Raw genomic sequence first — 13,714 nt, 5'->3', positions numbered from 1 at the left:
AGCGCTCTTTTGTGCAGTTTAATTATTTCAAATAATTCAGTACACAATTACAAAGTGTATGCACTCTTTATGCACTTCTCTCCGAATTCTACAAATAAAGAATATCAAAATATATAATTCACAGTACACAGCATTGGGCGGGTGGGTGGGACTAAACGGACTGCACGAGAAAGAGCCTTTGAATGGCTTTACCTGTATGAAATACCTCACACGGGCCCTAACAGCCCGCGCTATGAATATTAATGTCACCTGACTAGGTGACAATGCTAACAACCAATAGATGTTGGGAAATGATAAACACGTACACGTGTTTAGGTATCTTCAATAAATACATACAAGTACTTTCTATATATTGGACTGGCCAGGAACAGAATGGGGTGGAGTTTTAATTGCATCGAGATCGGGATTCCATTTATTCCCTCTGTAGTTCGGAATTTATCAATTTATTAGGCCGCCAACTTCCAAGTACAATATCTATCTTTTTTGCAAGCTAACCAGGAATACATTTTAACAGGCGTTTCTTGGCTATTCCTCCTAAAATTTTATTGTATTTCATCAATCTGTCCGAAAGCGTATTTTCCTTAGTGTGCCACACAGAACGCAAAGTGAAACTAGAATAGGGCCGGTGTTGAGAGATGTGAAGTCACGTTGCTGGAAGATAGATGATACTCGGGTTGCCCGAGTAGTGTTATGGGAGCAACTTACTCGTGTGCTAACAAGATGTCGGACGATAATGAGCGGGAAGTTTACCACGAACGGCAGGTAAAGGAGCTGTGCGCTTTACACGCCCTGAATAACCTGTTTCAAGACCAGAAAGCCTTCAGTAAAAAGGATCTGGACGAGATCTGTGTCAGGTATTATAGACAGCTAGGCTTGTTATAGTAAAAGTTTTTATTATTTCGATAAATTCATGATCAGCTGATTGACTCAATAATGTCTAGGGTGTTAATATTGTGGGTCTTCTCTCTAGAGAAGTTGATAGCCTAAAATAATAACATCCTGGATGTAGGCTATGTCTGTCCACTTCTCTAAAGAGAATACAATTATAGAGGTGTTAAAAACAAGGTATGTAGGATTCATTAGTATAATTAACAGGTTGGGAACACTTACCCTCCAGCGAGATATTCTTGCGAAAATGTGATTATCCCTCTCAAGGGAAAGTAAATATATCTCATACAACAGAGAAAAACACCCATGGAGTTCATCTCTTCATGTTTCACGTGAAAAAAAGAAAAAGTGCTAAAATGTTTGATACTTCTGCAAATATATTAATCAAAACAAAAACACTCATGATGTACATTGGATTTCAGACTGCTTCCCTCTTATGCAGTTGATATAAAATTTCTTGACTGATGTCAATTTTAAAGAGACAATTTGTGTCATGTTGATGTGTAGGCCTGAAACGGGTACCCGAAATAACCAAAAACCATGGGTCGGGTTCAGTTCCATTTTTCTGTATTTCGGTTTAGGTCTGATTTTTACAATAGAATCATTATTAGAAATCCGTTTAAACAAAATGGCGTCAAAATCCTCACCTGTGGCTGTGTTTTGATCAATTGTTAAACGATGGCATTGTAGACAAAACAATGAAAGTATATATTAGATATGTCAGCCACAGGATCAACATAGTCAATCACAAAACATTGAAATTCTGAAATTGGAATGGAAACGAGTAGAAGTGACAATGCTGTTTCTAGTACCATGGATGTCGCTTCTAAACCAGAGACAGAGTCCACGTCCACAAGTAATTATTTTAACTAAATATAATAAAAGTTTTTTGATTTTAACTTGTATATTATAATTTTAAAATAGCTATATAAACTCGAACCAAAATACCTGAACCCGAATTAAAAAATCCTTAACCGACCCGACCTGTACATTTTTGGAACCTATTGAGGTGTGTTTCGCACTTATTCCGTGTTGCACAGAATTTGCCATTATTTTCAATCAAAAAACCTGTTTATGGTAATGTTTACTTTCTTGTAAGAGAGGGATAATCGTGTTTTAGTGAGAACATCTAGCTGTAGGGGACGTGTTCCCAACCTTTAGCAGAAAATGTAACACATTGAAATGGCATAGGATTATCACTATTAAGCAAAAGTAAATGTTAATGATAACCTAGCTTACTCATTCACCACAATTCATGAAATATATATTCTATAATTATTTTGTTTAAAATAAAATCTTCAGGTTGTCCCCTGACCATTTCATCAACCCCCATCGTAGCATGCTGGGTCTTGGTAACTATGATGTGAATGTGCTTATGGCAGCCATCCAGACAAAAAAATGTGAAACCATATGGTTTGATAAGAGAAAGTAAGTATGTAAGATTTCCTTAGCACTTACTTAAAACTTCTTTATCAAAAATGGAAAACAGAGTTTATTGTTCTCATTGTATCATTTGAACTTTTAATTTTCATTCACCGATTAAAAAAAATATCATGTATGTTATTATGTAAATTGAAATTTCCATAAATTTGATAATTGATATAATTATTTACATACTCGTCAGACTTAGGCCAAATAAAATAATATGTGTGGTTCTGGTTACACTCCCTTGAAAAATAGGGTAGGTAGGTAGGGATTTTATTTCATTTTTTAAATTTTTTTTTTTTGATGATAGATTTTATAGATGGAAACACAATTTTCTTTTGCTTTCACTTCTTTGCATGTACCAAAATTTATATAATATGGTGTGATATATACCTATCAAAGTGGTAGGGATCACCCTAGTTTTGGCAATATTTATATATATATATATATATATATATATATATATAATATATATTTATATATATATAATATATATATATATATATATATATATCAAATAAATAAATAAGTACAGAAAAAAATTAGCGCATTTGCCAAAATCATGTTTTTAAGTTTTTAAATCTATCCAACTTTTTTAAAAATAAGGAGGGTAATCGCTCAGTACATGTATATTCAAACAACCTGAAATTTGCACTATTGTTTATGTAAGCACTCTATAGTTCTAAGTCACTTTTTGTCTAATGTTAGATGGCCTGTTGTAAGTGTTTACAGATTAGCATTTTAGCGGTATCTATATATTGGCTATGAATGAACTTCATCTGAAGGAAAATGGGTCAAAAACCTATATGTATAGTGGTATATATTATGCACCCCTTCACATAGAAGTAAATCTTGAAAAAAGTGTGCATTATAATTGGCAAAATACGTTAACTGATTTTGGAAATAATCAAAATAAAGTTTAGGGTTGGGGGTAAAAACTATGGACGATCGGGTAACCGGAACCACCGATATTTTTTTATTTGGCCCTACATGTTTATAAACTACATGAGAATATACTTCCATGAAAAATTTATGGATAATATGACAAGAAATTGTGCAAAATTAAGAACCTTGGGGTAAAACTGAATCTACAGCAATGATTTTGTAGACAGAGAAAGTTTTTTAGCTATCAGACTGTGGATTTTTTACTTTCTTCAGGAATATCAAATGCCTTCTACCAGAAAACATTCAGGGATTTATACTGAACACCCCGTCGGAATGTAAATGGGGACTGTTACATTTTCCTTTTAAAAGAAAACACTGGATAGCAGTCCGTAAAATTGAAGACATTTACTACAACCTAGATTCTAAACTGGACTCCCCAGAGCCCATAGGAGATAAGGAGTCGCTATTCTCGTTTTTACACAGAGAACTTGAGAACGGGGAGAAGGAACTTTTAATTGTTGTCAGTCAGGACGTAGAATGTGCAGGAACTTGGAGGAGGGACAGTGATTCGGTGACAGCAACCGTCTCCAACGGCAACAACGTGCATGACTCAACTACCTCAAAAGCAATTTTACAACCTCTTGATGATCTTTAGCCAGAGACATTCTCTTTAGCACATGTCGTTTTTTGTTATCATTTTTACATTCGGGTTTAAATCACTTTTTGATACTTCATTTTCGTTACCTGTTGATGTCATTTTGTGATTATTTTTTTTCACTATTAGTTATGAAGCTTTTATTGTTGTGAATTTAACATGTAAGCAAAACAAATTACACTTCCTTGACCATGTGGGATGGTCAGCAATTGATATGAATGTACAAACACTGTATATGCTTAATAAATCAGAATATTGTTTACTGTATTTTTCTTCCACAATATACACTGCTCATTGTTTATCTGTAATTAGAGCACAGGAAATCTCACAAGATGATGACTGTTTGTATATGCCACTGCATTATAAATATGCTTATGTCTAATGCATGGAAAATTGACTTCTTTAACTTAACACACACACACACACACACACACACACACACACACACACACACACACACACACACACACAGCTTCCCCCAGTATATATATTAAGTTGCCTGGCCCTTGCCCGTCCATCATCTGAGCGATAATTTTATTTTATATTTATGGAAGGAGTTCAACTTTAGTTTTGTAATTATTAAGGAGGAATACTATGCTGTCATAATGGCTGACTTTCTCTTAAAACTTGAATGAAAATATAATTTATCAGCAATACATGTGTTTTCCTTAATAAATCTAATTGTCTAGCTGGTTAACTGCTGATCTGTAGTTTGTGGTTATCTTCAGATTGTTTATTCAAGCCTAGCAGAGGTTTTTACTTTTTAGTGAGCTATTCTGATCGCTTTTGTTTGTCATAGATCAGTTCTGTCCGTAAAAGTTTCACATTTTCATTTTCTCCTCCAGAACCACTGTGCCAATACGGAAGTTCCGAGTTCTCCTAGAGTTATTTCCCTTTGTCGAACTCTTCCGTAAATTATGACGTAAAATATGATGACAGTGGGTACATTTGCTAATTACTATCGTTGTATTATTTCTTAAAAGATGATATCCAGAGTTTCTGAGACCATCCTATCTCAGGGAAAAGGCAACTTTAGTGAGTTTATGAGTATTGGATAACAAAATGGCTCAAACAAATATTGTTAATTGCCATCTTTCTTTGATAAAAGCGTCACTCATGTAGAAGAGGAAACGAATAATGTTTCAATAGCCAATTTGATATCTTATTCAAACAAATTATGCTTGATATGGACAGAATATGCATACCAGTGATTGATATAAACAAAAGTTACGCTTTTATTACATTAATCGTACGTAATCGTTATGTGCAATGCCAGTCTACGATATATAATGTATACATTTTGTACCCACCATAAGTCATAAAATGCGAAAGAGTTTGACAAAGGGAAATAACTTTTGGGTGACTCGGAACTTGCGTATTTCGACCAAACTTTGTACAAATCATCCTTTTGTGAAGGGTTTTTTAAAGTTTGTTCAAATGAAGGCCCCCCCCCCCCCCTTTCAAAGAGGAGACAATCACGAAAGTGCAAAAATAGGATGGGGTCATTTAAAAATGTTCTCAAGAACCACCACAGGGCCAGAAGATATCAAATTTACATGAAAGCTTCCTGACATAGTGCAGATTCAAGCTTGTGCAAAAACATGCCCCCCGGGGGGAGGGGAGGGGGTAGAGTGGAATTGTATAGGGAATATGTGAAAATCTTCTCTGGAACCACTGTGCCAGAAAAGTGGTAGGGTTGGGCCACATTGGGGGATCAAAGTGTTATGTGCTGATATTTAGAGAAAATCTTCAATAATATCTATTGAACTACTCAAGCTAGGACTTTCATACAATATCTGAACTATTCAAGGTAGATCTTTCATATGTAGTATATACATGTATATTTCTTATGACAAGACTGTTCATTCCATATGACTTTGTGACCTTGATCTCAGAGGTTGACCTACTTCAAGAAAACATAACCTAGTAAGTATATCCGGAACTATTTTAGATGGGGCTTTCATATTTTGTATATAGATTCTTTATGTAAAGACATTATTCTGTGAAGTTTGACAACTTGAAGTTGGACCCACTTTCAATAAAAATCTGACCCATTCAATATCTACTGAACTATTTAAAATGAATTCTTCATATTTTTTATGTAGATTTCTTATGACAAAACCTTGAATTTTATACTATAACCTGTTGACCTTGATATTTGACCTACTTTTAAGAAAATAGCTGGTACACTGATTTTGACTACGAATTATTCTGTTTACCCAATCAAGGCATAGGGCTCACGGCGGATGTGATCGTTCAACAGGGGATCTTACTCCTCCTAGGCACCTGATCCCACCTCTGGTGTGTCCAGGGATCCGTGTTTGCCCAACTCTATATTTTGTATTGCTTGTAGGAGTTATGGGATTGATCACTGTTCGTTATCTTCACCTTTATAGGAGTTATGAGATTGATCACTGTTCGTTATCTTCACCCTTATAGGAGTTATGAGATTGATCACTGTTCGTTATCTTCACCTTTATAGGAGTTATGAGATTGATCAATGTTCGTTATCTTCACCTTTATAGGGTTATGAGGTTGATCACTGTTCTTTATCTTCACCTTTATAGAGTTATGAAATTGATCACTGGTCTTCTTCCATTTAACCATCGATCCTGAGTAGTATCCCTTGCTTATCGTAAGCTGCGACTAAATGAGGCGGTCCTTCGGACGAGACCGCAAAAAACGGAGGCCCCGTGTCACAGCAGGTGTAGCACGATAAAGATCCCTCCCTGCGCAAAGGTCATACACGCCGATCATAGGCCAAATTTTGCAGCCCTTCACTGGCAATGTCTCCATATAAGTGAAAATCTCTCAAAAGGGACGTTAAACACTATACAATCAATCAATCAAATCAGAGAGGAAATATAATCTGATCCGAAATAAAGAAAGATAACTCTTGATCAAACTTTACAATTTATTTTGCCAGAGTTATTTTTCTTTCACTTTGTGTTTTACTATTGAGAAAAATATAACAAATATTCGAACTATATCTCATCGAACGAGTATTCGTTTACATCCCTTAGAAAGAAAGACAGAGAACTACACAATGATCGGTAAACGTATTGGTAAGAAAGTAAAAGAAACATTATTATTATTATTAAATTATTGTTAAGCTTATTAGATAGCGCTTCCCTTTTCTTTCTACAGATGCAAATAGATACACCTAAAGCGCGAAACCTTTACAAAAAAAAACAACTTCTTCATGTCTTCTCGATTCTATTTCATCACATAAATATATGATATATAATATATATAACATTTCATTCGCCAATCATAATCATTATAACGCGCATGGTTTGTCTAACACACAGGAGGACAAAATAAAAGACACAGCAACAACAGAAATACAAATCACAGTCGTCAGACAGAATGTGGTCAATACTTTGAATTGTCTCCCTTTCACAAGGAAACCATAAATAGAGCATAATTGATACATGCATGTTGATAATCTACAGAAAATAACAATGGACGGAGTTCTAGGACACGCATGTTTCAGTAGTTGTCCGGGCAGCACTCCTCATACATATATATTATTGCAATTTAATAAGTTTAAAACTACCGCTATCACTCCACTTTCACTATCATCATTTTGTCCGTGAAACCATTGGGTTTATCACTTGATGTGACGATGATAAACCCGAACTCTTCCTTCATTCCAAATTGTAGGATATCTCGATACAAATCGTCATCTTCAGGTCGCATCAACTTTTTGATACTGGAATTAGAATTGACAAACATGACACAAGATCAACTTTGGATTGTCGTAAATATCACGTTTACGACATATGCATTTTAAGATTTACTTACTTTTCATCATCTATGATGCTTTTGTTCATAATCATTTCGAGAAGACCGGGTTGAACCTTCTCCATGACGTTGTCTATGGGGTCATGGAGGTCAGTTCCCATCATATCAATTACCAGTTTTTTTCCATGCCTAAAATAAAATGAAGTCTTTCTTTTCAAGTTCATAATTTATCACTTTATTTTTAAGATACGCTGTCATCTACATATACATGTTCTACGACAGTAGTAAAAACTATAAAATATTTCAGATAATAACAAGATGTGTTTGTGAAACACTGATGCCCACAGATGACAACAAAGTGAAACTGTAAGACACTGTAGTTAATCACAAGGTCAACAATTTGACATCGCACAAAAAATGCACATGCGTAATACAAAAAAAACACCTGTACATAGTACCTCCTACGACTTGAAAGTATGGCTTATATTCGAATTTTCTAAAATTAATTCAAAGGTCAATGTTAAGGTCAACAGGTCAAAATTGGTGTCATTGAAAAGATCCTGCTACAAGGAATACACATACCAAATATAAAGGCTCTGCCTCTAATGGTGTAAAAGATGTGACCAAGTTTATTGTTGTTGTGGATTTTTTGTCACAGACAGACAGACAGGCCAAAAACCTATATGCCCTCTAATGATAAAATTAATTTTCTTCAACATGTTCCACTCACCTTAAAGCTGCTAATACAGCGATTCGAATTCGATCAGGGGAATTGATGAACTCATGATCCAAGCCATTGATGAAAGTGCATTCTCTGTATTGAAGAAATCGCCCGGCAACTTCGCTGGGATCAATAATCATTGGATACCTAGAAATGACGATCCCTCATACAAATGGCGGTACTTATACATGTAATCTGTCATCATCTGCTTTCTCTGTACATCACCAACAGGTCTATTTTTACAGGGATTTTAAAAATAATTTGTATTTTCTATCATTTTCATTTCTTTATTCATCTTTTACACTTTTTAAAAACGAATTGTACTGCTGCAAGAACAGTTTTGTAAGATTTCAAATTAAACCACTCTGTCTTGGTGAAAGCAATATGACGAATCTACAGAGACTAGCAATATTCAATAATCAGTTATTGTGCAGTAATAATCAATTACCGTGCAGTAATAGTCAGTTATTTAGTAATAGTCAGTTATCATGTAGCAGTAGTCAGTTATCGTGTAGTAATAGGCAGTTATCGTGTAATAATAGTCAGTTATCGTGCAGTAATAGTCAGTTATCGTGCAGTAATAGTCAGTTATCGTGTAGTAATAGTCAGTTATCGTGTAGTAATAGTCAGTTATCGTGCAGTAATAATCAGTTATCGTGTAGTAATAGTCAGTTATCGTGCAGTAATAGTCAGTTATTTTGTAATAGTCAGTTATCGTGTAGTAATAGTCAGTTATCGTGCAGTAATAGTCAGTTATCGTGTAGTAATAGTCAGTTATCGTGTAATAATAGGCAGTTATCGTGTAGTAATAGTCAGTTATCGTGTAATGATAGGCAGTTATCGTGTAGTAATAGTCAGTTATCGTGTAATAATAGTCAGTTATCGTGTAGTAATAGTCAGTTATCGTATAGCAGTAGTCAGTTATCGTGTAGTAATAAGCAGTTATCGTTTAGTAATATTCAGTTATCGTGTAGTAATAAGCAGTTATCATTTAGTAATAGTCAGTTATCGTATAGCAGTAGTCAGTTATCGTGCAGTAATAGTCAGTTATCGTGTAGCAGTAGTCAGTTATCGTGTAGTAATAGTCAGTTATCGTGTAGTAATGGTCAGTTATCGTGCAGTAATAGTCAGTTATCGTGTAGTAATAGTCAGTTATCGTGTAGTAATAGTCAGTTATCGTATAGCAGTAGTCGGTTATCGTGCAGTAATAGTCAGTTATCGTGTAGTAATAGTCAGTTATCGTGTAGTAATAGTCAGTTATCGTATAGCAGTAGTCAGTTATCGTGCAGTAATAGTCAGTTATCGTGTAGCAGTAGTCAGTTATCGTGTAGTAATAGTCAGTTATCGTATAGCAGTAGTCGGTTATCGTGCAGTAATAGTCAGTTATCGTGTAGTAATAGTCAGTTATCGTGTAGTAATAGTTAGTTATCGTGTAGCAGTAGTCAGTTATCGTGTAGTAATAGTCAGTTATCGTATAACAGTAGTCAGTTATCGTGCAGTAATAGTCAGTTATCGTGTAGCAGTAGTCAGTTATCGTGCAGTAATAGTCGGTTATCGTGTAGTAATAGTCAGTTATCGTGCAGTAATAGTCAGTTATCGTGTAGTAATAGTCAGTTATCGTGTAATAATAGTCAGTTATCACGCAGTGATAGTCAGTTATCGTATAGTAATAGTCAATTATCCTGTAGTAATAATTAGTTATCGTGCAGTAATAGTCAGTTATCGTGCAGGGAAATTCTTACCATTTGGAAGCTTTGACTATTCCCTCTGAGTCTTGGAGTGCAAATGCTGCAATTTCTTTTATCGTGATTTTGTGTTCTGGTGTCTTCGTAGCTGGGACGACTTCGGCTGAAATCATATTCGTAATTAACTACATGTAAGAGTTTAATTTAGATGTTATGAAACTATTAAGTTGATAGTTTGAACTAGATGAAATGAAAAATCTTGGACTTAAATGTAGTGAATTTCACTCAGCTCTTGGTAATGAAAAAGTGAAGATAACGAACAGTGACCAATCTCATAACTCCTATAAGGAGTACAAGATTGGGAGTATGACAAATACGGACCCTGGACACAACAGAGGTGGGATCAGGTGGCCATCCCCTGTTAACAGGTCATACCCGCAGTGTTCCCTATCTCTTGATGAAATGGGTTTTTTTTAAATCTCCCTCGATCCTGCAGGCCAGGCACAGCTTGTATTACTGTCACACTATAATATGTCCCAGATTGTAAACCGAGTTCAACTTTTAAAGGTAAATTTCACACTCAATAATAGAGGATCTGTTAACGTCATAACGAAGACAAACAGATGTTTCAAGTCGGGAAATGCTGGAGATTTATCTGGATCTTTAGATAACATCGCTGTACATTTGCAAGATTTTGGTGAACTCCGCTGCTTAATGCTCATGTACTTGCATAAAATACATAGGAGATTAATAACAGCTGAAATATTTACTCTGCTGTTCGTAGTTTATCTGCACTGGTTTTTCAGCTCACAAATGTACATGTGGTATATGTAACGTATACATGTATACATAATCATAATTATATGTAATTGGAAAATATCTAAGATATATCTTCACCTTACATACATGATAACTTATATGTATTTCAAAGCTCGCGTTTCATATTGTTACGTACGAACTTATGATCAAAAGATTCTGTAGACAGTGGAAGCTAGCTATTAGATTCTGTAGACAGTGGAAGCTAGCTATTAGAGTGGTGGAGTGAAAACATTAGCAGTATTCAGATCATTTTAAAAAAGTTGGTTTCTATATCGTGTAATTTGACTTTGTAAGAATTGACTTGTAAAACATTGATGTTGCTTGCTTGACAGGACAGCGGGGTCAAACATTGCATACGTTAACTGTTCGGGATATATATTTAGATGTATCTGATCCCACCTTTGGTTTATCCATTGGTCCGTGTTTGCCCAACTTTCTATTTTGTATTGCTTATAGGAGTAATGTTCACTGTTCGTTATCTTCACCTTTATAGGAGTAATGAGATTGATCACTGTTCGTTTTCTTCACCTTTCTGCATATGTTATGAAAATAAATGAATCTAATGTTTTGTCAAGGCTGCGTAACACACGCGATAAGTAAAACAATAACTCCTGTAGGATTATAACCGGTCATGATTTAACACAGTACCCGCCTACACAACCAGTACAGGAACTCCTGTAGGATTATAACCGGTCATGATTTAACACAGTACCCGCCTACACAACCAGTACAGGAACTCCTGTAGGATTATAACCGGTCATGATTTAACACAGTACCCGCCTACACAACCAGTACAGGACCTCCTGTAGGATTATAACCGGTCATGATTTAACACAGTACTCGCCTACACAACCAGTACAGGACCTCCTGTAGGATTATAACCGGTCATGATTTAACACAGTACCCGCCTACACAACCAGTACAGGACCTCCTGTAGGATTATAACCGGTCATGATTTAACACAGTACCCGCCTACACAACCAGTACAGGAACTCCTGTGGGATTATAACCGGTCATGATTTAACACAGTACTCGCCTACACAACCAGTACAGGACCTCCTGTAGGATTATAACCGGTCATGATTTAACACAGTACTCGCCTACACAACCAGTACAGGACCTCCTGTAGGATTATAACCGGTCATGATTTAACACAGTACTCGCCTACACAACCAGTACAGGAACTCCTGTAGGATTATAACCGGTCATGATTTAACACAGTACTCGCCTACACAACCAGTACAGGAACTCCTGTAGGATTATAACCGGTCATGATTTAACACAGTACCCGCCTACACAACCAGTACAGGACCTCCTGTAGGATTATAACCGGTCATGATTTAACACAGTACCCGCCTACACAACCAGTACAGGACCTCCTGTAGGATTATAACCGGTCATGATTTAACACAGTACTCGCCTACACAACCAGTACAGGATCTCTTGTAGGATTATAACCGGTCATGATTTAACACAGTACCCGCCTGTACAACCAGTACAGGAACTCCTGTAGGATTTTAACTGGTCATGATTTAATACAGTACTCGTCTACACAACCAGTACAGCAACACCTGTAGGGTTATCGGCCATGATTTAAACACTCGCTGGATTTTAAAGCATATCAGTCTCTACATATTCAAATACATAATTTGAAAATCCTAGTCGTAAATTACAGATGCTCTCGCTATTTTCTGATGGATATAGATAAACTTCTCACAACCTTTTCTGACCTTTGACCTTTCTCTCTTACTACAGGAGAACGTAACTGTGGGTCTGAGGACGAATTTATAATTCACGACCATTGAAGTCAATATGCAGTCAGTTTTTCTATTGTGAAGAAGAGAAAAACACTTGAAGGCTTGCCTCGTGTAGCTACCTGTTCGGAAATCGATTGATTTTGAAATAGCCTTTAAATACAACCATTCAATTATTAGCAAAATATAGTAGTGGGTACACCTATTGCACTCAAATGCAAAACTAAGTTCATAAATGAAAGCATCGTTCTAAAATACTGCAACATAGTATGTAATACAAATGTTACAAAAGCTAAGCGTTTTTAAGAAAATCGATAAGGGATTATAAAGATAAATGAGACTGACCTGGCTTGGCCGCGGCTGCTGGTTTAGCGGCTGGTTTGGCCGCCGGTTTAGCCGCGGGTTTCGCCGGTCCTTTGCCGGTTGCTTTGGGTTTGACTGCAGCACCTGCTTTACTAGCCGTTGTTAGGGGGGCTTTTCCTGTCGTTTTCGGAGGCATTCTGATCGGTCGTCTGCTGTGCGGTATCGTGATCTTGAGAAAACCGTCCTATCTTCAGTTTATTAAATACCTCGGAATTAAGAACTTGGAAATTCGTATGACCAAGCATGAGTGTCGATTTAAAGTCCAAATTTCCAATGACGCACAGCCAATTGCTCTACATAGAAAACTAACCCTTACACCCAGTGATGTCCAGTGAGCTCCAGTGATGTGAAATCTAATTTGTTCAGCTGACAAATTCATCGAGTTTTTCATCATTAACTGTTTAAATTTGAAAACAGGTACACAAGTTGTTCTTCAGTTTTAGGCTAGATTAACTGAATAAATATTAGAGACATATTATGCTGAATTAAATATAAATGTTTAGTTTCATCTGATATGCACGCTAAGAGAGAGATATGATGAAATGGATCTTGGCAAACAACAAACAAGCGCTCTCTAAATTTACCGGAAACAAGCTCTCAAAATTACACAAGTTTGGATATGGTGTTCAAATATACAATGTGTAAATTACAAATCTAGTACCAAAGCGCTCGACATTTGATCCATGCACGTGTATATTACGTGCACGCGCGTACACGTTACTATCATTAATATTGACAGGTATCGTATATATAGTAGAATGGTGGAATTTTT

The 13,714-nt window shown here is 36.0% G+C and overlaps 2 protein-coding genes across 2 annotated transcripts; one reads left to right on the top strand and one right to left on the bottom strand.

Moving 5' to 3' along the window:
* The first annotated feature begins 276 nt into the window (after positions 1–276).
* LOC125671985 (josephin-2-like) lies at positions 277–4,113 on the top strand. The gene is made up of 3 exons (XM_048908030.2): positions 277–854; positions 2,191–2,316; positions 3,472–4,113. The coding sequence occupies exons 1-3, from the start codon at positions 691–693 to the stop codon at positions 3,851–3,853; spliced, it is 672 nt and encodes a 223-aa protein (XP_048763987.1). The 5' UTR covers positions 277–690; the 3' UTR covers positions 3,854–4,113.
* Positions 4,114–6,753: 2,640 nt separating this feature from the next.
* LOC125670047 (IQ motif and ankyrin repeat domain-containing protein 1-like) lies at positions 6,754–13,466 on the bottom strand. Its single transcript, XM_048904967.2, has 5 exons — positions 12,925–13,466; positions 10,064–10,169; positions 8,331–8,468; positions 7,661–7,789; positions 6,754–7,568 (listed from the first exon to the last, which is right to left on the bottom strand). Exons 1-5 carry the CDS (start codon positions 13,076–13,078, stop codon positions 7,418–7,420), a joined length of 678 nt encoding a protein of 225 aa, XP_048760924.1. The 5' UTR covers positions 13,079–13,466; the 3' UTR covers positions 6,754–7,417.
* Positions 13,467–13,714: the final 248 nt, after the last annotated feature.

The sequence above is a fragment of the Ostrea edulis genome, chromosome 4, assembly GCF_947568905.1.
Source record: "Ostrea edulis chromosome 4, xbOstEdul1.1, whole genome shotgun sequence".
NCBI classification, from domain to species: Eukaryota; Metazoa; Mollusca; class Bivalvia; order Ostreida; family Ostreidae; genus Ostrea; species Ostrea edulis.
Note: the sequence above shows the minus strand (reverse complement) of the source record. Positions and strands in the feature narration are given on the sequence as shown.

What these genes read in the sequence shown, in the direction of transcription:
- LOC125671985 (XM_048908030.2), top strand. Translation starts at nt 691, where the DNA reads ATGGGAGCAACTTACTCGTGTGCTAACAAGATGTCGGACGATAATGAG. An exon ending in CTGGACGAGATCTGTGTCAG is followed by an intron (nt 855 to 2,190) that starts GTATTATAGACA and finishes TAAAATCTTCAG; the next exon opens with GTTGTCCCCTGACCATTTCA. An exon ending in ATATGGTTTGATAAGAGAAA is followed by an intron (nt 2,317 to 3,471) that starts GTAAGTATGTAA and finishes TACTTTCTTCAG; the next exon opens with GAATATCAAATGCCTTCTAC.
- LOC125670047 (XM_048904967.2), bottom strand. Translation starts at nt 13,078, where the DNA reads ATGCCTCCGAAAACGACAGGAAAAGCCCCCCTAACAACGGCTAGTAAA. An exon ending in ATAGTCAAAGCTTCCAAATG is followed by an intron (nt 8,469 to 10,063) that starts GTAAGAATTTCC and finishes CGTCATTTCTAG; the next exon opens with GTATCCAATGATTATTGATC. An exon ending in AGCATCATAGATGATGAAAA is followed by an intron (nt 7,569 to 7,660) that starts GTAAGTAAATCT and finishes TTCTAATTCCAG; the next exon opens with TATCAAAAAGTTGATGCGAC.